This window comes from Hippopotamus amphibius, chromosome 12, assembly GCF_030028045.1.
Source record: "Hippopotamus amphibius kiboko isolate mHipAmp2 chromosome 12, mHipAmp2.hap2, whole genome shotgun sequence".
Classification (NCBI taxonomy): Eukaryota; Metazoa; Chordata; class Mammalia; order Artiodactyla; family Hippopotamidae; genus Hippopotamus; species Hippopotamus amphibius.
This window is the reverse complement of record NC_080197.1, coordinates 81,818,917-81,841,388: the sequence shown is the minus strand read 5'-3', so window position 1 is coordinate 81,841,388 and position 22,472 is coordinate 81,818,917. Positions and strand designations below refer to the sequence as shown.

Here is a 22,472-nt window from a genome sequence, read left to right as displayed (position 1 = left end):
ATCAGGCCACTGGCACAACATATCAGACTTGTTGGACATACCAGCAGTACTGATAGTACTAAATGCCCGCATTAGAAAAGAAGTCTCAGATCAGTAATCTAAGCTCTCACTACAAGAAACTACAGGAAGAAAAAAAAGAGGAAATTAAAAAAAAAAAATACCTCAAAGCAAGCAGAAGGAAGGAAATAAAAAAGTAAAGGGCATAAATCCATGAGATTGAAAACAGGTGCATAATGAAGAAAAATCAATGAAACAGAAGGCTTATTCAATAAAATTGACAAACCTCTAGCAAGACTGACGAGAAAAAGAAGACACAAATTACCAGTATCACGAATTAGGGGATGCAACTGCAGACACTGCAAATATAAAAGCATAAGAGAATATGAACAACTCTATACACATAAATTTGACTATTTGAACTGGACCAATTCCTTGAACAGCACAAAATACTGCAATTCACCAATATGAAAAAGATAACTGAATAATCCTTAAATTTTAAAGAAATTGAACTTGTCATTTTTAAAACTCCCAAAAAAGAAATATCCAGACTCAGGTGGTTTCACAGTAGAATTACACCAATTCTTTCAATAATTAACATCAATTGTACACTTCCAGAAAATAGAAGAGGTGGAAAAAATTCCCAACTCATTTTATGAGATCAGTTTTACTCTGATACCAAAATCAAAGACATTACAAAAAAAGAGAAAACTGCAGACCAATATCCCTCATGAATACAGAGAGGAAAATTCTTCACAAAATATTAGCAAATAGGATTCAACAATATATAAGAAGAAATCTAAATCTTGACCAAGTAGGATTTTATTCCAGGGATGCAAAGCTGATTCAGTATTCAAAAATCAATATAAGCCACCATGTTGGCAGGCTAAAGAAGAAAATCAGGGGACTTCCCTGGTCATACAGTGGTTAAGAATCTGCCTGCCAATGCAAGGGACACAGGTTCAATCCCTGGTCAGGGAAGATCCCACTTGCCACGGAGCAACTAAGCCTGTGTGCCACAACTACTGAGCCCACATGCTGCAACTACTGGAGCCCAAGCACCTAGAGCCCATGCTCTGCAACGAAGAGTAGCCCCTGATCACCACAACTAGAGGAAGCCCACATGCAGCAACTAAGATCCAACAGAGCCAAAAAAATTTTTTAATTTTTAAAAATAAAGAAAATGACGTGAGCATATTAACTGATGCAGAAGAAACATTTAACAAAATTCAACATGATTTAAAACTCTTAGAAAGTAGGAACAGAGGGGAACTTACATACTATATGATTTCATTTACATAACATTTCAACACGACAAAATTATGGAGACGAGCAGATTACTGGTTGCCAGTGATTAAGGGTGCTTAGGGGAGGGGGAGAGAGATTGTTGTAGCAATGGAACCGTTTCTTGTCTTGATTGGTGTGCAGTTTCACAAATCTACACATTATGAAGTGGCACAGAGATGCACACACATTGTGCCAATGTCACCTTCCTGGTTGTGAATGTTATGTAAAATGTGGCCATTGGAGGAAACTGTGTTAAGGGTGCACTCAACCTCTCTGTATTAAGTTTGCAGCTCCCTAGAATCTACAACTATTTCACAATAAAGGGTTTGGTTTGGTTTGGTTTGGTTTGGTTTGGTTTGGTTTGGTTTGAAGTCATGGACATTTTTATTGGGTTGCCTTAAATTTATCAGTTAACTTAGGGAGAGTAATATGTCCATTTTATTGAGAGATACTACCCAATAATAAGAAATGAGTTTGCATTTGCTCAAGTCCACTGATGTCTGAGTTTAAAGTTTTTCTCATGAAGACTTCTAAACATTTCTTGTTGTTATTTCTAAGAATTTCTATTTTTGTTGCTGTTGTAAATGGAGGTTTTCTCTTTCACTATATCCTAACTGGTTGTCACATTAGTAAAATGAAGGCTGTTAATTCTTGGATGTTAACTCAATATCCCACTCCCTTACTGATATCTTAGTCTTCTTGCACAGGATATTCCAAATTACCATCAAATTAGCTACAAATAGAGATAGTTTTACTTCTTCTTTACAATTCTTCTAATTATTGTCCCTGATCTAATTCCAGTAGCTAACACTTCCAGTACCACTTAAACAGTCATGGAGAGGGACTTCTCTGGTGGCGCAGTGGTTAGGATTCTGTGCTGCCAATGCAAGGGTCCTGGGTTCGATCTCTGGTCAGGGAACTAGATCCCACATGCATGCCACAACTAAGAGTTTGCATGCCACAACTAAGGAGCCAGCAAGCCTCCACTAAGGAGCACACATGCCACAACTAAGACTCGGAGCGACCAAATAAATAAATAAATAATGTAACCAAATAAAGTAAATATTAAAAAAATAAAAATAAAATAGTCATGGAAAGACTTGGCATTGTGCCTCCTCTTGACCTTAGCAGAAAGCCTCTGGTGTTTCCCTGTTAAGAGACAGGCTTTAATACTGGTGAAATTCCTAATACTGAATCACAGTTGAATTCCTGGAATAAATCCCTTTTGGTTGTGCTATATTTTTTTTAATAAATTTATTTATTTATTTTATTGGCTGTGTTGGGTCTTTATTGTTATGCGCGGGCTTTCTTTTTAGTTGTGGTGAGTGGGGGCTACTCTTTGTTGTGGTGCGCGGGCTCCTCACTGCTGTGGCCTCTCTTGTTGCGGAGCAAGGGCTCTAGGCGCATAGGCTTCAGTAGTTGTGGCACATGGGCTCAATAGTTGTGGCGCACGGGCTTAGTTGCTCCGCGGCATGTGGGATCTTCCTGGAGCAGGGATCAAACCCGTGTCCCCTGCATTGGAAAGCGGATTCTCAACCACTGTGCCACCTAGGAAGCCCTGTGCTATATTTTTTTAATGTGGTATGGACTCTGCTGATATTTTACTAATGAGTTTTGCATTGAGATTAGTACAAATCTTGGGGGGTTTATTGTTTTGTTTTTTAGGGTGTTTTTTTTTTTTGGCCACACCATGTGGCGTGTGGAATCTTAGCTCCCCAGCCAGAGATCCAACCCGTGCCCCCTGCAGTGCAAAGGGACTCCCCTGGCGGTCCCCACTAGACCACCAGGGAAGTCCCTGGCATTAGTACAAAAGATTATTTCATGTGTTTTTATTTCTCCCCACTGCAAGATAATGGAGCCTGCTTGGAGAGACAATGTCTTGTCTCATTAACTATGAGCCCAGCAAACAGCCTTACATTCTAGACTCCAGTGTCTAAGCCCCAAATACAACATGTTAAAGGTCACATAAGGAGTTTCATTCCGCATATTCATGAAAAAAATGTGGATAAGTGAGGACTCACCTTAGCTCTTGGGGGTTCTGTGCTACAGGAAGGAGGGATGAAACTCTACAAAATTTAATCAGTATCCGTACTTTTATCTTACCCTCTTGCCCCACTCACTCTCTCATCTTCATCCTTAAAATGGTCGACATCATAAATTTGTCACAATACATAAAAAATAAAAAACTATAGCACTTGTTTTTGTTTTTGTTTTTTTAATGTAGACAGTTTAGACTGAGAACATGAAAAGGAAAGTTTTGGGAACTTCCCCAGCAGCCCACTGGTTAGGACTCTGCACTTCCACTGCAGGGAGCTTGGGTTCCATCCCTGGTCAGGAAACTAAGATCTCTCATACAAAATAAAAGGAACTTTTTGATCCCTTTAGTAGATTTGCATAGTAACAGGAAAGACAATTCCATGGTGTTGACCCAGTGACCCTTAAAAACTCAGAATAGTGGAGCTAGTAGCAATTTTTGTTAAAGTTAAATGCTGATCAAATCCCTGATAGAATCAGCAGTTCGGAGAAAATAAATACATAGTATCTTCTTCCTCCCTAGGTTGTTTTTTGGAACCTGAGCTGAGTGCAGTCAAAAGCTGGAGATCTATCCATCTTGCTGAGAAGGACCTGGACTGCAAACACTGGGGTGAGGAATACATGTGAATATGTGTGTGGATTTCACCAGATATTATGTTAACTGTGGCCTCTCCTAACTCCTGGGGTAAAATAGTAAAAAGCAAAAGTGACTTTTTTTATCTGTAGAAATTACTAAGGAGTCCTTCCGAGTTGGCATCAGGATTCAAGAAACCAGATCATCCAGGCTAAAGTCCAGTGAGCCAAACGAGCCACCCGCCATGGGCTGTGGTCCAGTTCTGGCATCTGCCACACTTACTTTACCATCTTAAGAAGACTCTAGCCAAGCCCGCCTTAGAGGATTGTGACGTGGCCTTTTCTTGGGGGACAACCAAGAAGTGACCACTCTCCTACGCACCCTCTTCCTTCTCCAGTCCTACAATTCACTGCTCCTGCTTTGTGAACAGAGATGAAAGCCAGCAGGGTGAGCGGGGCCCAACCCCATGATCAGACAGGGACTCAACCAAACGAGGGAAAATGCAAGAGGAGAAACTGGGGGAAAATACATCCGAGACCCTGAAATATCATCCCTCACACCCCTCCTTCCCCATACCTCTCAGACGTCACCTCTGTGACTTCGCTATTCGTGTTTATTTTAACCGGATTCACATACATCTAGAGGGAAGGAAGACAGGGTAGCTAATTTCCCCTAAACCCTGGCCTCGGGGATCTGTTACTCTCTCCCTAATCAGGTCATAGTTACACACTCAGAAAGTCCTTCAAGGCTTATCTGAAACCCACGGGTAGGTCTCTCATGTCTGTCAGAGGGGAAATGCCCCTTCCTGAGATGGGCCGCAGCTCCTAACCCCAATTCTCTGCAAGGCTGAGTCTGTCCCTGCAGCCCCTGTGGGACTTGGTGAGGGGTGACCTCGGGCAAAGGGGGTCCCGACGGGCAGAAGACCTGGACTCCTCCTCAGCCCCGCCATCTCCTTCACAGAAGAGCAAGAAAGTGTATTCTCTCTGAAAACAGTCCTTGGCAAACGGTTAGCATCCCTTCCTGCCTGGTATCCCTTTCCTTGGAACATTTTGTTCTGTTTTTCTTGGGGCTTCCAAGGAATACAGAATAGAAACATGTAGGGAAAGTCCACCGTTGACAAGCTGTACATTTAATGCACAGGGACCTGATAGGAGCCCAACCCTGGGTGTCTTATCAGTAGTTTCATCAGAGCAGCCTTTTGATTTTTCCCAAAATCCTACCGGAGCTGCCAACTTCAGAGAAGAGAAGCATTAATTTGTCCTCTCCTTGGTAATAAATGGACTTTGCTCCTCCCCACCCTTCACTTTGTGAGGCCGCGGTTGGAACCGGACACAAACACAAGGGTGGAAAGCGTGCAGGGCAGCCGAGAGAACAGACTTTGTGGTCCCTGCCCTCAGGCATCTCCCTACACCTCAGCTTCTTCAGCCATAGAATGAGAAGAATGTCCATTTGAGATTGTTGGGGTTAGAGATAAGGTATGTGTGTATATAAAGCACAGTAGATATTCTGCTGAAAGCCTTCCAAATTCCAACAGAAATGCTATTTCCCTCGGGGAAAACCTAAACTCCCTCCCTCTGTAGGATTAGCCCGAGTGCCCTGGATCCCTCTGGGGTCCCAGTCACATCCCTCCCCTCCATCCTCCGGGTACCCTGGCCTCCTTCCTGCTCGTCACACACCCGCCCGGCGTCCTCTGACTCCAGAACCTCCCAGGCAGCTCCGAGCTGCACCCCGGTCTCCGCGGGGCCTATTCTGACGCCCCGACACACTTTTCCCGTCGCTGCTTTTTCACGTCACCGCACTGAACACTGTTTGGAATGAGCCCATGCCCTATCTGTGTATTTACAAGGGCAGGAAACGGCCTCTGGCGTCTAACTTTAGCTCTGTGAACAGTGCCACTCCCTTGGCGGAATCGTCCCCAGGCCCAGACCTCACCTTTCGGCTCCCCAGCCAGTAGGCTGGGTTTGGGGGGAGCCCAGGCTGATCTAGAATTTTAAATCCTGCTTAGGCCTCCTCACAGGTGCGACCGGCCTGCACCCGAACCCAGAAACAGTTACTCTAGTTTCCTTTGGTGACACAGAGCTGCCCTCCCCCACGGGAGGGTCTGGAGGAGCTCGGCATCCAGTTGGCCCCGTCACCCACAGGCACGGGCGTCAGGACCCAGGGTGGGGTCTGGGGCTCTCGGAAGTTACACGTGCGCGGAGGGGCACCAGGAATACAGAGACGCAGCCACGAGGAACGTTTGTATTTAAAACTCCTCCCCTTCATTTTCTTCTTCAAACGAATCGGTCCCCACTTCCTCATAATCCTTCTCCAGGGCAGCCAGGTCCTCCCGGGCCTCGGAAAATTCTCCTTCTTCCATCCCCTCTCCGACGTACCAGTGCACAAAGGCACGCTTGGCGTACATGAGGTCAAACTTGTGGTCCAGGCGGGCCCAGGCCTCGGCGACGGCCGTGGTGTTGCTCAGCATGCACACGGCCCGCTGCACCTTGGCCAGGTCTCCCCCAGGGACCACGGTGGGGGGCTGGTAGTTGATGCCCACCTGGGGAACAGAGGACAAAGAGGCGGCAGTCAGGGGGCACCTTGCAGGGGGCACCTTGGTCACCCCCCCAAGGTGGATGGGGAACAGGGCAGCAGGCCTAGATGTGAAGAGGGGGGATCAGGAGGTGGGGAGGCGGGTGGATAGTGAGGTGCATGTGGGAGAGAACACAAAAGCAAGTGGGATTGGGCCGGGAAATTCAAGGGGAAGGCAAGTGCTGATAGAAACGCTAGTGGGAGACTCAAGCAGACAAAGGAGGATAGGGAACAGAGGGTCAGGCAGTGTGCAGTGCCGGCAAGTGGAAGTTATTATAAATTCACTCCTTCCAATGGTATCTCAGGTTCCTCTTAGCTGTCAATACATTTAGGGCAGTTTCTCTGCCAAGGGTGAAAGGCTGTTTAAAAGATCAGAGAGCTGTTCTCAAGCAATAAATAAAGATGCAAACGATTCTGGGGATGGTGTCAGCATCTACCAGGTCCTCTGTCTCTGGAGAGTGGGGCTTCTTGGAAGAAAGGCATGGAAATCAGAGAAAGTCAGTGAAAACTCTTACTGGACGAGGCAACCCCCCAAGTTCTGGCAGCATGGGGGGTCCTCCAAGCTGATCCAGCCCAACCTGATGGTGGCTTGGGGGGCTACTATCCCGGAAAACTCCCTCTCCCCACACACATACTCCAACCAGAGCCGACCCCAGGAATTCTAGGGGCCTGGATGGGGCATCAGGTGATGACTGTGATGATACTCATGGGACACTGAGAACCACAGAGCTGGCCCCAAAATGCCTCTCCTGCCTAGGCCACCAGGTCTTAACTGCCAATCGCTTAAATTCATAGCTTTAAAATGCATGTCCTCTGAGAGGTGGAGATGGGAGTGGCAGCAGGCTGTGCAGCCAAGGTGGGTAGCCCACTAAATGAATTCACAATGGTCTGTCATTCCTCTTAGACAAAAGTGGCATTTTGGTGGTGGAAGTGATGCTGAGACAGGGGCCAAGGACCAAAGTGAGAAGGGCAATGCCACATGACATATTTCACTAGACAAGCCAATTAGCAACATTCAATAGCATCATCCCTTAACCCAGGGGAGAATGTTACAGGGTGAAGTTCAACACCATACACCCCCACTGCTTTTCTGAGAAGCAGCTAAAGGTTCTAGCACTGCCTTATCTGGTCACAACCCCAGAGCTTCAGCTTAAAATAAAGGGATGAGAAGACAGGGGCATCTCTCTCCTTTTTTGTTGATTTCTCCACCATCCTCACATCTCATTCTTTTTTCTTTCTTTTTTTTTTTTTTTTTTTTTTTTGCTATTTTTCAACTTTTTATTATGAAAAGTTTTAAATATATGGAAAGTGATGCAATGAACACCCACCATCTAGACACAACAATTAACTGCTAACATTTTGCTTCGTTTATCTATCTCTAGCTGTTTATGCAATTTGACTTTATTTTACTAAATCATTTCAGAGTAAGACAGTTATGAAGCTTCACCTCTAATACCTCAATATATATGTCCTAAGAATAACAAACATTTTCCCTACGTTATCAAGACTAAGAAAGTTACTATTAATTCCCCAACATGCAGCCTATAGTCCTATTTCCCCCGTTATATTTTTTAATTAGATATCTATTTTATACATATCAGTGTATATATGTCAACCCCAACTTCCCAATTCATCCCTCCACCAGCCCGTTTTTTTGCTTTTTTCTTTTTTGCCTATTCATCTTACTACTAGCTTGTTTTGTTGTTTGTTTCCATTTGGAAGAGAAAAAGAAAACCACCACCACTTGGGGGAAGATCTTGAATGTTTTCACAAGAGTGACCAGAAATGCCACATAAAAATAGGCACAGTCTAGGGGGAAAGGATTCTGGACGTGGCTGGGAGCAGACAGTGGGGAGAACGCTCCCCCCACCTTCTGTCAGCAGCTCAACTGAGAGGCCAGCATGTGGTGTCTTGTCTTGGTTAAGTCCCACCAGGGAAACTGAGACGTGTTCATCTCTGACTCCAGCAACTGGCACAACCACCTCTGGTGTTCGGTGAACCTCTGAATTATTAAAGGCCTGCCTGGGGGGGCTAATAAACATGAATGGTGGCAGCCTCTTTGATGGTGGACTCTGATAAGACCGTGGGACACAGGACATAGTGGTCAAGCAGACACGTCTACAGGGGCAGCTGCCTGCCCAGCCAGGACGACTCAGAATGGTGGCTTCCAACATTCAACATCCTCTGGTCCTGGGAGCTGGGAGTCTTCCCTGGCTATCCTATACCCCCACCGACACTCAGAGTCTGGCGTTCCCCACACTGCACACCTGCAACAGGCTCCCAGCTCACTCCCCGTCAGCGGAAATGTCACGGCTTCGTAATGTGAATGAATCACAACCGTATAATAATAAAGTTTCTTATCCTTACTCTAAACTGATGAAAACTTACACGGTGAATGATTTTTTAAAATAAGCTGGGGAGAAGAACACATCTTTTGTTAGTGGAGGGAATTACACCTACTGGCAGCTTAAATAATCTGGTTACCAAATTCTCTGATCTACTGTCAGATCAGAGCTACCTCTACCCACTCGTCCTGTTCATCCTACTTGCACACAAGTTCTTTCCAGCCTAGCTCACGCCTGCCTGGAAGAGAAAAGCCCTTTTCTGCCTGACTTTTGGGACGCTTGCAGATCTTAGGGTAGGAGCAGTGGGGCCCTTCTCCATGTTGCAATAGTGCCCCCCCCTTCCAATAATCCTCTCAAAGCCTCTCCTGACCTAAAATAAGCAAATGAACAAATTAATGAATGCAATTAATGTTACATTTGGCTTAAGCCCTTCTTCTCATATCAACCTGAAGCTCCCATGGAATGTGTATCAGCCCAAGACCCTGAGTTTCCACCTCTTTCTCCCCATCCTTGGCTCTCTGTCTGTTTCTCTAGAAGCAGAGAAGCTTGTCTGTCTCCACCGAGTCACCAACTCTCACCTTGAAGCCGGTGGGACACCAGTCTACAAACTGGATGGTCCTCTTGGTCTTGATGGCGGCAATGGCGACGTTCACATCCTTGGGCACCACGTCCCCCCGGTAGAGCATGCAGCAGGCCATGTACTTGCCATGACGGGGGTCACACTTGACCATCTGGCTGTTGGGCTCAAAGCAGGAGCTGGTGATCTCGGCCACAGACAGCTGCTCGTGGTAGGCCTTCTCGGCCGAGATGATGGGCGCATAGGTGACCAGGGGAAAGTGGATGCGGGGGTAGGGCACCAGGTTGGTCTGGAACTCGGTGAGGTCCACATTGAGGGCGCCATCAAAGCGCAGGGAGGCCGTGATGGAGGACACGATCTGGCTGATGAGGCGGTTGAGGTTGGTGTACGTGGGCCGCTCGATGTCCAGGTTGCGCCGACAGATGTCGTAGATGGCCTCGTTGTCCACCATGAAGGCACAGTCCGAGTGCTCCAGGGTCGTGTGCGTAGTCAGGATGGAGTTGTAGGGCTCCACCACGGCCGTGGACACCTGGGGGGCCGGATAGATGGCAAACTCCAGCTTGGACTTCTTGCCATAGTCCAGGGAGAGGCGTTCCATCAGCAGAGACGTGAAGCCGGAGCCAGTGCCACCCCCAAAGCTGTGGAAGATGAGGAAGCCCTGCAGGCCAGAGCAGGCATCTGTCTGGGAGCAGAGGACACAAGACAAGGCTCTGATAACACACTCACGAGGCAGCTGCAGGCAGCCCTCTCTGTCCGCCCCACTCCATCCCTCTACATTTTCAAGCAAGTAAAATCAAAACAGCCTTGAAGGAGTAGGGAAACACAAAGGAGCCACGGTGGTCTTAAGAGGAACAGCTAAAATACAGGGCAGCAAACCTGCATGCACCTCCAGGCCCATGAAGCTTCCAGCCCAGCAGCCTGGTTGGACCCGGACTGAGGTTCCAGAACCACAGTGGTAAATGACTTTGCCCCGTAAGGGCACCAGCTCCTTGCCCGCTTCCCTGGCCCTTATCATTTGATTTTGTGAGAACTGCAGACCTACACATCCTAGTCCAACCTTCGAAGGTGGCTCAGGGTACCAACTTCAGAAAGATAAATGGGTCAGAGAACCTGAGATTTAACATCAACTTTGCCATTTCCCAGTTGTAAAACTTCGAGCAAGTTATTGAACCCTCCAGACTCATATTTCTTCTTGGTGTAAGTGAGGACAATAAAAAAATATTCATCTCATGAGGTTATTGTGATAATTAAATGAGATGTCCCAGTGTGCTAAGTTAGGACCTGACAGTTAGCTCTCACCAGAACTACGAGAATTCGTAGGTCACAGAACTTCCCCACTGGACGTGATCTGTGATTATGCTCAGTCCAGTGGTTCTGAACTTTGGAGGGGGGGGTCACAGACAGCTCTGAGACTGACACCCCTATGGGCCCTCCTCTAAACAGAAAATTCGGCATCCTTAGTTCCCAAGTAAAGAATCCCTGATCAAGCACAACCCTTTCCATAGTACAAATTAGGAAAGCGGGGCTCAAGTAGACAAGCAACCCACCCTGAACTTTCTAGTCAAACCAACCCAAGCATGTCCACTTCGGTTGGCTCGCCAGCTCCCTGCCCTTATAAACACGTACCAGCTTGCGAATGCGGTCCAGCACCAGGTCTATGCTCTCCTTGCCCACCGTATAATGACCCCGGGCGTAGTTGTTAGCTGCATCCTCTTTTCCTGTGATCAGCTGCTCTGGATGGAAGAGCTGGCGGTAGGTTCCTGCCCGAACCTCATCTACCAAGAGAGGGGAACATCGGTCTCACTACCCGGTTCCCAGAGGAGACGCCTCCCTCCCCTCCAGAATACATGACACCCCTACCTCCTGAACGCCACTGAGGTGGAACCAGACAACCCTATAATACGTCTGCGAGGCTACGAGAATTCCAGGGCAACACAGGCACTAACAGAACCAGAAGCCCGGAACTTAAGCAGCAATGAGAAGACAGCTGCTCTACTGGCTGGACCTGAAATTAAAAAGCCTTGCCTTTACAAAGCTGGCCAAATACCAAAGTTGACTGCCTCTTCCCCCCTGGACCCTCAAGAAGAGCGGAGCCCAAGAGAGGCCGGAGGGGCTGGGGTCAGGGGGCATTCTGCTCACTTCCGAGGTCCACACAAAGTGCACACACGGCAGGTGAAGGTGCCTCAGGCCCCACCTACATCCCCTCTCCTCTACAGGGTCCCTCTTATCCCCCAGGGAAAGGACCCATCTGTGCAGTGGGCAGGGATGTTCATCTGCCCTTTCTGTATTTGTACTACTGTCCACAGGATGGGAGGGCCTTGGGTCTGTGGCCCTAGAAACAGTGTTCAGGCACCACAGGCAGTGCCCAGACATCCCTGGGGAACTTGTCCACCATTGCTGGTGAGCAGGCTTTGAAGCTGAGAAAATCCTGATGAAGAGTGAGGACTGAGCCTGGGGGTGCTGGGGGTGGGGATTGGGGGAGAGCAAGAATCCTGTCCCAACACAAGTCAGAATTCCTGTTCCCTAAGATCCAGAATTCCTATTCATTCTAACCTACAGCAACCTCTGGCTGTAAGAGAAAGTGCCTGCTGCTACTTCATCTCGTATGCAAGAAGCCGCAAGGCTGTACCAGGCCGCCGGGTCAGGAGGCAATTACCGCAGAATCAGAAACATACAGTTTGGGAAACTGACTGAGGGCTTCTGATCATTTCTGAAATTATTTGTATTTTTGACCCTTAGTATTTAGTGACAGTCTTGGCAATGTTGGTCTGTCTCAGCAGCTTTCAGAGGAGAGCACTAGGTTGGAGCTTTAATAAGGGAGCAGAGATCTGTGATCCCTACTTGAGATTCCGAGACTGTGGAGAACTTCAGGGGCCAAGAGTCACGTGGTGGGGCGGGCCCTCCAGATGAGCCACCCCTTCCACGTGGAGATCTGCTTCTCCAGCCACCACAGCCTCTGCAGTCTGGTGCTGTCCCTGTGTGGGGACCCTGGCCCACACTCACCCACCACAGTGGGCTCCAGATCGACCATGACGGCCCGGGGCACGTGCTTCCCATTGCCGGCCTCGCTGAAGAAAGTGGTGAAGGAGTCATCATCCTGGACCTTGCTGGCCTGCGCACCGAAGGTGCCATCTGCCAGGATGCCATGCTCCAGGCAGAAGAGTTCCCAGCAGGCGTTGCCGATCTGGACCCCGGCTTGGCCCACATGGACAGATATGCATTCCCGCTGCAGGGAGAGAGCAGCCGGTCAGAGCCCCAGCCTGGCCACGCCTCTGCCCCAGATCCCCAGGCCCCCAGGCCCCCACCTCTGAGGACTTGTCCCTCCCTGGCACTTGATGGACAGGACACGCATCCCTCCCACCATGCCATCCCCCAGCCAGGTGGGCCCTGGGCACCACAGCATCTGGATCACAATTCAGTTCCAAAGAAGCACTGCAGCTTTGTGGTTTGCTATAAAGGTTGCTTTCCAGGGTTAATCCTTTGTGTCAAGAAAAGGCAAAAGAGGGCAGCTATGCACACGAAATGGGGCTAATTCCAGACCACGAGACTCCTGCATGGATGAAGCCGGTCAAAGGAAGAACCAGTGAGAACAGCAGAAACCACCCCAAAATCCACCACCATGCCCGGCACAGTGCTCACATTCCCGCCTCAGCCCGACTCTCCCAGACGCCGTCACACACACACACACACACACACGCACGCACACACGCTCCACATCTCCACATCACTTAGCAGAGAAACACGGGAGGGATGTACTTTGGAGTCTGCATCATGGGTGTCATCAGTGTTCCGGTTACAAATGCAGGAACAAGAAAGGATGTACACCACAAGGGAGGGTTGGGAAGGGACAAAGTCGGCTCCTGCTGAACTCTGAGAGACTGGAGAGTTCCTCTGTGGCCACTGTAACCTGCTCCCTCGCCCATGTCAGGCCAAGTGCTAAATAAAGTTGACCTTTAGAGTGTCCCTTTCTCCATGTTACTCTGTGTGAAACCAGTTACCTGATTGGTCCTGGTACTAACAGCTTAGGTTGGGGAGGGGTGTGTGTATGTTTGTGTGTATGAATGTGCATGTGTGAGAGATGACAAATGAGTGGGTGTGTATGTTTGTAAGAGCGTGATTGTGAGCTGTGCAAGAGGGCCAGTGTGTGAGTATGTGTGGGTGTGAGCGTGTTAATGTGTGGACATGAGTGTGTGTGCATATGAGTGTGTGAGTATGAGTGTACGTGGATATGTGAGTGTCTGTAGATGTGAGTGTGTGTATATGTGAGTGTGTGGATGTGAGTGTGTGGATGTGAGTGTGTGGATGTGAGTGTGTGTATATGTGAGTGTGTGGATGTGAGTGTGTGGATGTGAGTGTGTGTTATGGTTTGGCTGGGACGGTGTACTCATCACCCCCCACGCCCCACTGGGGAAGCAGTGGCCCCGCAAGGAGGCCCTGTGCCCAGCAGGGAAGCATGTGCCTGCTGTGTGGGCTTCTATTCTTATCCGTGACCGGACCTGGCATCTTCCAGCTCCAGGGAACCCAAGCCAGGAGCACAGCCTCCGGAGACCATGGCTGGGCGTGGGGTATGGGACTCCCGGGACCCTGGGGCTCTCTGGGTGTGGGCACAGGGCAGCCAGAGGTGTCAGGAGCCGGTGCCCTCATGCTGCTGTACAACGTGGCACTGCTCCACGCCTATCTCTGTACCCTGGCCTCTGGGTGTCACAGCAGCCTGGCTGGGAATACAACCGGCTGTGTTTCCGTGAGCCTGGTGACCAGGAAAAGGCTTTGCTCACAAAGTCACCCACACCCCAGGGCACGAATCCTGCCTCTCAAGTTACATGTTGTGCTGTGTGACCTGGGCTGAGTTACGTAACCTCCCTTCATCTGAACAGCATGTTACCGTGATCACTTCTGCTGTGGTTGTCCTTATCTTTCTCCTCATCGTTATGCATTTTCATTATGGGAGCTTTACTCTCCACCTGGAAGAGGCACATGTGGAAAGCCAGAGACCTCAGGCTGCCCTTCCTTGGCAGCGAATGGACTTCACCTTAGGACTCAATTCAGGCCTAAGGAAGCAGGGTCCTTCCCCCAGGAACCCCCCATAACCAGCAGCTGCCAAGCAGACCACACGTCACATGCAGGTGTGGCTTCCTCGGGGCTGCGGGAGCTGAGGGGACTCTAGAGAGACCTGAAAGGAGCTGGTGCCACGTGTTGTCCTGTGGCCAACTCCCCACAACCATCCTCCAGGCAGCCCAGGCGCTCTGGGCCTTTCTGGAAGGTTGCAGGGGTATTTCAGGAAGATCAGAGGTCAGAGGAAGAAGAGTAAAGGATCTCAGGGTCCTGAGAACCACCAATGTGGTGATATGGAGGTTTTCACCCACCTTCAACCTCACTCTAGTCCATATGGCAGTGTCCACACACACACACACACACACACACACACACACACACACCCCTTAGGAGGAGCTGTTTTCCCTGTTACACTAATTCACAGAGTAACCAGAGATATAAGATGGACTCAGAAATAACTGATAGGTCCACAGATGCCTCTGGAAGTGGCCGCTCAGCGCCATTCTGCACCAGCAGCAACCAGGGCTCCCTGGAGGGTGCAGGGTTCCAGGTCTGGGGCAAGGAATGCATAAGATGACCTGGAACGTCACCGGGGGCCTGAGAGCACAGACACTGCAAGGTCTCAGAAACCAACCAGAAGAGGCTCCCACGGCCACAGGTGAGACAATCTGAGCATCAAAAAGAGGAACAGTGGTAGTCAGCTGAAAGAGGATGGACACATAAAAATCCACACGTCCTTTGTGTTATTAAGAAAGAAAACCCCCAGGAAAGATACTCATTTGTCCCCATCCAAACAACCCTGTTGATGAGGGAAAGCTCCTTTTTTTTAAACAGAAGACTATCAGCTAGTCAGTGTAGAAGGAATGATATATTAAGAAATATTGCATATTATAGTTTCTAATTACATAATTGCTTTGGACACCGATTGATGGGGAACCGCACATTCACATGCGCCGAAGGATCACTGCTACTTACGGGTCACAAGGGGAAAGTAACAGCAACAGTCGCCAGCCTCTGATACTGGGGAGCGGATTGTAACCCACGACAGTGAGAAAACCCGACATGCTGCAGTGGGACGCACACAACACCTCCCATGAAGGTTTCTTGTCAAAAATACTCACCCTTAATGTATTAAACCTTTTATATGTGGCTCCCTCTTTATAGAAAACACAACGGTCCAAGGGATAAGGGGTATTGCCAGAGATGAACATGAATCCGAAGGTGAGACATTCTACAGGGCAATTGACCCAATCTTTTTAACTCATGAAAAACAAGGTGAAGGAGGGAACATACCCATATCAAAAGGACCACATGGAGTACATGAATTTTAACTGATTTCTGGTTTGAACAAATCAAAATATTGGGGGGGACAAATAGAGAAACTGATTAATTTTGTTTAGCATGATAATGAAAGTGTAGCTAAGTATTAAAACGTCCTTTTTTTTTAGTCACTTCTGAAGCATGTAGGACAAAATGTCATGATGTCTGTATTTTACTCTAAAATATAAAACTTCAACAAACACAGTAGGTAAAGTAGACATGGAAGAAAAATAATAATTATTAAATCTAGGTGATGGATATATGGGTGGTGATACACTGTCATACTTTTCTGAAGGTTTGATGGCTTTCACACTAAAATGACAAAAATCAAGAAAAGGAAACAGAGTAAGAGCCAAGTCAGGACTCCGCTCACAGTAATGACCCATCGCGAAGGGCCAGGCTCTTCCTGTCCCTTTTCACTTAGTCATTGATTCAACTAACAATGACCAAAAGCCCAATTTGTCAGGGCACATGAGAAGTTTAAAGTTACACGAAGAGGGAAGTTCCCTGGTAGTCCAGTAGTTAGGACTAGGCGCTTTCACTGCCAGGGTCATGGGTTCAATCCCTGGTCAGGGAATGAAGATCCCAGAAACCGCACAGTGTGGCATAAATAAGTAAATTAATTAATTAAATAAATAAATAAAATAGTTACACGAGGAAATCACTGGTGAAGTGAGAAGTGAGAAGTTAGGTGAGCCCCTCATTTAACCAGTGGTGCTAAGGCCTGTGTACCATTTGCACCTGCTTCAAGGGGACAAGGACCCCACTGCTCCTCCAGCCACTCTGTCTCGTCACCATCCCTCCTTCCTGCCCAGAGTTTCTACACAGAAAAGCATACCCAGTGCTGATGGCCTGGGGCCCAGCCCTCGTGCCCAAGCCAGGTCACCCACCTGCCATAACCAGGGATGTTATGTGAGCTCAGAACCTTCAGGATTCTAGAGCTGGGCTGGCCTCACAGATCACCAAATACAATTCCCACCCCATTATTTCACAGGTAAAAAAGCTGAGGCTAAGAAAGGTAAAGGAAAGATTTGAAATTTCACAGCTCTGTAGGGAAAGAGCCTGGTCTAAAATCCGGGTTTTCTGACCTCAGCCCACGTCCTCTCCTTGACACCAGCCACTCCCCCTGCCTTGTTTGCAATCCGAACCCCCAGGCCCTGGGGGGGCCGCATCGACATCAGCGCAAGCCTGATGACGGAGAGCAAGGAAAGACTGTACAGCGAAACTCCAAGCCAGCAAAAGCTCCATCACAGAGAGAAACAGAACGGCTCAGTGTGGGAGCCTCTGAAAATGGGCCACCGTCCCTGGAAGAACCAGGACTGCTTCTCGGGGTGCTGCGTGCCTAGGTGGGGGCAGGGGGTGAGCTGACCCAGCAGAGGGTATTTACCTCATGTGTTTGCTCCCAACTCATGTTTCAGATTCCCTCTCTGGCCGGGCAGAGCTCATGCGTTCTCTCTCACACTGTTCCTCTCTCAGTTCTATTTTGACTCTGGGCTTGTGGGGCTCAGACCAGCTTTCTGCTCCTGGGACCCTGTGAGATGAGGGGGTCCAGCAATCCAGGAGCTGAAGGTGAGGGAGCAGGAGCACCCTTCCTCAAGGAAAGCACAACAGCACCCCCCCCCCCCAGAACTAGTGCCAGTAACTGCAAAAGTGACCTGCTCTGTTGTTCCTACAGCATGGAGCTACTGTCTTGTGTGCAGGAAGGCATGGAGAGGGGCTGGGCCGACTCCTACTCACCCTTCAGGTCGCACATTAATCGTCCCCTCCTGCAGAAGGTCTGGAAACCCCCACACCAGCCTGGGGCCCCACAACAAGCTCCCTCAGCCCCTGCCTCCCTATCACCACTCTACCCCATGGCTCCCAGCTGCTCGTTCACTTTCCTGATTTTCACGGTGCAGGGCAAGGAGCCCCTGTTTTCTCACCGGATTCCCAGCATTGAGTACAAGGCTTGAATGCAGCAGGTGCTCAACACACACAGGGCTGATTGGAATGAAAATCCTGCTGGGGGCTTACAGTCTATCTGACAAGGAGGGGAGTGGCCAGGGCCTGAGAGGCAATGGGAGCGCAAAGGAGAAAAAATCGCTTCCCGCTTGGTTTCCTGGAGCAGGAATATTTGCAGACGTGCTAGCAAGATCTGGGGCCGTTTCCGCTGGATTTTGGAGCAGTGTGAATGAGAGGCAGGAGAATTTAGGGCAGGTCTCACAAACTGCTTAGTTTGTCCGAAGCATAGGCTCAAAAAGGCAGAACAGACAAGGCATCTGTGCCACCCACGACCATCCTCCACAGGGAGGGCGCCCAGTTCTACAGAACAGTGGGAAAAAGATGCTCCAGAACTTGACAGTCCTCTTATAATCCCACGGCAAGAAATCTTTCTTTATGTCAACCTTATATTATGCTTATTTTGATATTAACCGTTTCCTTTTCTTTTGCTCTCAGAGGACTCCGGTAAGCTAATTGCAATCCTCTGCAAATGGAGGCTTTGCAGCTTTAAAAATGGTTTTGAAGTATCACAAAACAGTAAAACTGGTATATCATCTTGGGAGGGAACGGGCACAGGCCAGCAGTGTAGGCCAACGAAAACCTGGGACCAGGCCACATACCGCGACCACCGGTGTGTCAAACACCACACAGTTGCCAGTTGCCTTCAGGAAGCATATTATTAGACCCAATGACTTCCAGCTGTCAGGCTGGGATAATGTCACCCAGGATCTAGGTCAGAGATATCAGGTAAAAAGTAGAGCCGGTGCTCCAGAGGGATGATAAAGTAAGAACAATGTGATTCATGAAAGATTGCACTTTGTCTGCTCAAAATCCTTCAATTAGAGCGTATCTGGACTCAAAGAATAGGTAGCAAGCCAGAAACGGTGGGAACAGGGTCGACCTAAGTTAACATCAGGCTGCAGGCATTGCAGCAGGGCAGCAACAGCAGTGGCACAGATGGCCCGCAGGAGTGGCCGGGGCTGGTGGTAGACTCCCAGACTCTCGAGACCCTTCGAGGCCAAAAGGCCCTTGAGCTTCCGCTGACACTGGGGTCAGGCGCGGGAGAATGTGAGCGCGTTTTAATCGGCCGCACGTGGTGTCTTCCCGGTCCCTTCTGCAAGCAGCTCATCATCTGGGAGAAATTCTAACGGGAAGACGCTGACGGGGGACGTCAGCCTCAAAGGCCACAGATAGTCCTGTCAGTCCCTTGATGCCCAAAGGGAAGGAGTAGCGGGTGAACTCCACCCCCAAAAGCGCCACATCCTCCCACCCACCCCACCCTGAGCCCTGTACGCACCAGCTCCTTCCTCCTCAAAAGTTATTTTAACTTTCCCTCTTCCTCTCAAGGTCACTGAGGCCTCTCAGAAAGGACACAGCCCCAGCAACATCCCCGGGCTCTGCAGGGGCCCGACCAGAGCCGGACACTCGCTGTGGACACACCACCTGGGAGGGGGCTCTACCGCTGCTGAGTTAGCACGTGCCCAGGGACCTTAGTGACGGAAGCCCCCGGCGGGGCTCTGAGTCAGTAGATAAGCCTGGGCCCTGCAGGGCTCAGCCACGCCACTCGCACAGGGCGTCCGTAGGCCTGCGGACATGGAAACAGCATCCACTTCGCCCTCAGAACACTCTCCCCTCTAGCTGCTCATTTCTGCAGGAAGACAGGCTCTTTGTTGCCATCTGATGCCAGTGCCCACCCGAACTCATAGGCACCACCCCCACCCACCCCATCCCCCCAGCCCCAGGAGGAGTGCAGTGAGGAGGCTGTGCTCTCGCCTCCCCGTGAACCACAGACACGTTCTCTGACGCCTGGAATCACTGACACCAAAAAAGCTGTCACGGTCTCAGTTCCCAGGAGAACTGCTTACCAGAGGAGCCCTGGGAGCAGATGGGAATGCTCAGTTACAGGGTTAGTTCTAAAATTCTCATCTAGAACCTACAGAAATGCTGAATCCATCCTCCACACAGGCAGCCTTTCCCAACCCTCAGGAGGGAAGCCCAGCCATTGGCGGAAGGCAAGTCCTTTCTGCACAGATGGGACTCGGTCCACAGGTGCAGATGTGTCACCCTAGCCTTTTAGGAAGGAGTCAAAGGGTTTTAAAAAAGAGGTCTGTAAGTGTGAAATGGTCAATAAAAAATGTTTTCCCATCAAGACAGTGCTGCCCATGTACATAAATGTTCCAAAGAAAACCTGCTATACAAAATGCAGTGTTTCAAAATAAAGATATTCTTTCCAAAATATTCAGCCATAAGTTTTCAGTTAAACATCTTTCAAATTCTTTAGCACATTTAAAATAAAGTTTTACTTTGCATTTTTTGATTTTCAGAAACTGGCCTATTGAATGCACGTTGAATTTGCTCAGAGGGCTGGACTAGGATCCTGGGCTCCCCTCTAAGGCTCACTACGACTCTCAGATCAGAATTAAACCAGGCAAGAGACATCACTTTGAAAATTACAAAGCACTAGCTACATGCTAGATAATATAATTAAATAGCAAATCTTGAGTATGCTGCCTAGGATTTGCTTCAAAATAACAGGGAGAGAAGGGAAAGGGAGTAAGTGAAGCAAGACTCGTCATAGGTAGATAATTGTTGAAACTGCATGAGGCATATACAGGAGTTCATTATAACTCTCTCCTTTTCTGTATGTTTGGAATTCTCTATAATAAAAAGGTTAAAATAGTAAAGCTAGGTGGAGCCTTGATAATTTGAACCATAACCCCCTCTTCATTTTGTAGATGAGAAAAACCACTTCAGAGAGGTTAAGTGACTTTCTTGAAGTCACACAGCTAGCCAGTAGCCAAAATTCTGAACTCCCAGCTCTGGGCTTCTTCTATGGCCCCACACCAAGGGCCTCAGGCAGGAGTGGATTCCGCTGGCTGCTATCTCAACACCCCCTAGGAGCCTGCTCTGGGGAAGGAGGCTGCGGGACAGACCTAGAGCTAGAATCAGCAGCGCTGGGGCCAGAGCCAGGGGCCCTGGGCACCTTCCAGAATGAGCAGAGGCCGGGAGAAGGGAGGTTCTCACCTGTCCTGCTGGTCACTGACACCAGAGCAATAGTGCCCGGGAGAGCCTGACCTTGGCCTGTGAAGCTGCTCACTCCGCCCCCTTCCCCACCCAACCTTTCCACCCCCTCCCTGTGGCCCAGACCTCCGGGCTCTGAAGGAGGAGATTTCTGGGTTTCCGGGGGTTGGGGGGGCGCGGGGAGTGGATTGGAGGCAGGTTTTACCCACTCCAGGGGGCAGGGGGTGAAGGGAGAGGTGGAAGAGGTCCTTTCCCCACAAGTAAGATCAAAGTCCTCGAAGAAGGAGATAGACTGAGTCCCCAAAGGAGATTGGGGGGCAGGGGGGGGGGGGGAGGCACGTCCCTAGGCCAGGGTAGGAAACGAAGCGAGAGGTTTGAAGCCCACCCCCCAAACCCGGCCTTCCAAAGGGAGATCTCTGTGTGCCAAAGTCCTCTGGCTTTGACTGCTAGAAAAACTGGGGAGTTGGAGCGGGTGCCAGGGGCCTGGGAAGCTGAGCGCTCGAGCTGGAAGTGCCCCAAACCCAAGCCAGATGGCCGGGGGTGGGAAAGGAGAACGAGGCCCCTAAGTCCCCTGACACATTCGGGGCTCTGTCACATTTGGCTGGGCTTGGGGACCTGACTGTGCCCACGCCCCCAGCCTCCCGGCCCAGCCCACCCACGCCGGGAATCCCTGGAGTGCCGGACCCCCCTTCCCCACTCGGGTCCCTGAGTTGCCCCACGCTGATGCCTCGGAGCCTCACCTCTTCTGCGCAGGCCCCCCCATGTCCCCCTTCCCCTCACCTGCGGGCTCAAACCTCCCTTGGGTCCCTTTGAGGGGCGACTCGCCCCCGTCGCTACTTTCCCTCTACGAGAAAGGGCACTGGAACCGGGTGTCCTCCGCCCAAGGGTACGAACTCCTCGACCCCGAACTGATGCCCCCAGGAGACTTCGAGCTCCGCAGATCCAAGGTGATGGCTGTCAGCCCCCGCGTAGACGCGGCCCTGGGCTGGGCGCCGCGTGCCCTCAACCCCGCGTGCCCCGCGCCCCCGGACCCCGCAGGCTCACCATCGCGGCCGCTCTCGTAGCCTGCTCGCTCCCGGCTGGGCCTGCCCACCCCAACTGCTCCAGATACTGCCGCCTCCGCTGTTGTGACACCAGGCGGGAGGGGGCCGGGGACAGACATGCTGGGCCGGCAGCTGCCCCGCAGCATCACAGTGCCGAGGAGGGAGGGACCCGGCAGGTCACAATCGCTCCTCCCCGCCCACCCGCGGCTCGGGTCTGGGCCCGGGAGCCGCACGCTAGCGGTTGCGCGGCTGGGCTCCCGGTTCCCACACTACGTAGTGTAGGCTCAGCCTTTGTAATTCCAGCCGCTTAAGAAAGAAATGTAAAGTGCTGTTAGAATAAATGCTCCCCCCCTCCCCCCCACCCCAACCTTTCATCCTCTTCCTGCTACAAACACTAGCTGCGCCAGGAAGGACCGGCCCAGGCAGGAAAGGCACCTGGTCGGGGTTCAGTTCGCGCAGTCACCCCCAACCAGGGAGAGTGCGGGAGTGGTGGGGGCAGGGCTCCCAGCGAGAGGGACAGGCTCCAAGCTCAGCTCTGCCGCTGCCCCTCGGCCAGTGCTGAGCGGGTGGTGGAGCCTCTGCTCTGAAGCTCGCTGCACCGCCACCAAGGCCGGCCTGGGTATTGGGGGATTAAAGGAAACAATTAGAACGAGCAGGTGGTCAGTGCCTCC

At 50.2% G+C, this 22,472-nt stretch overlaps 1 protein-coding gene across 1 annotated transcript; it reads right to left on the bottom strand.

Moving 5' to 3' along the window:
- Positions 1 to 6,119: 6,119 nt before the first annotated feature.
- On the bottom strand, positions 6,120 to 21,944 carry TUBA8 (tubulin alpha 8). Its single transcript, XM_057702177.1, has 5 exons — positions 21,803 to 21,944; positions 12,389 to 12,611; positions 11,012 to 11,160; positions 9,387 to 10,067; positions 6,120 to 6,431 (listed from the first exon to the last, which is right to left on the bottom strand). Exons 1-5 carry the CDS (start codon positions 21,803 to 21,805, stop codon positions 6,138 to 6,140), a joined length of 1,350 nt encoding a protein of 449 aa, XP_057558160.1. The 5' UTR covers positions 21,806 to 21,944; the 3' UTR covers positions 6,120 to 6,137.
- Between the last annotated feature and the right edge of the window lie 528 nt (positions 21,945 to 22,472).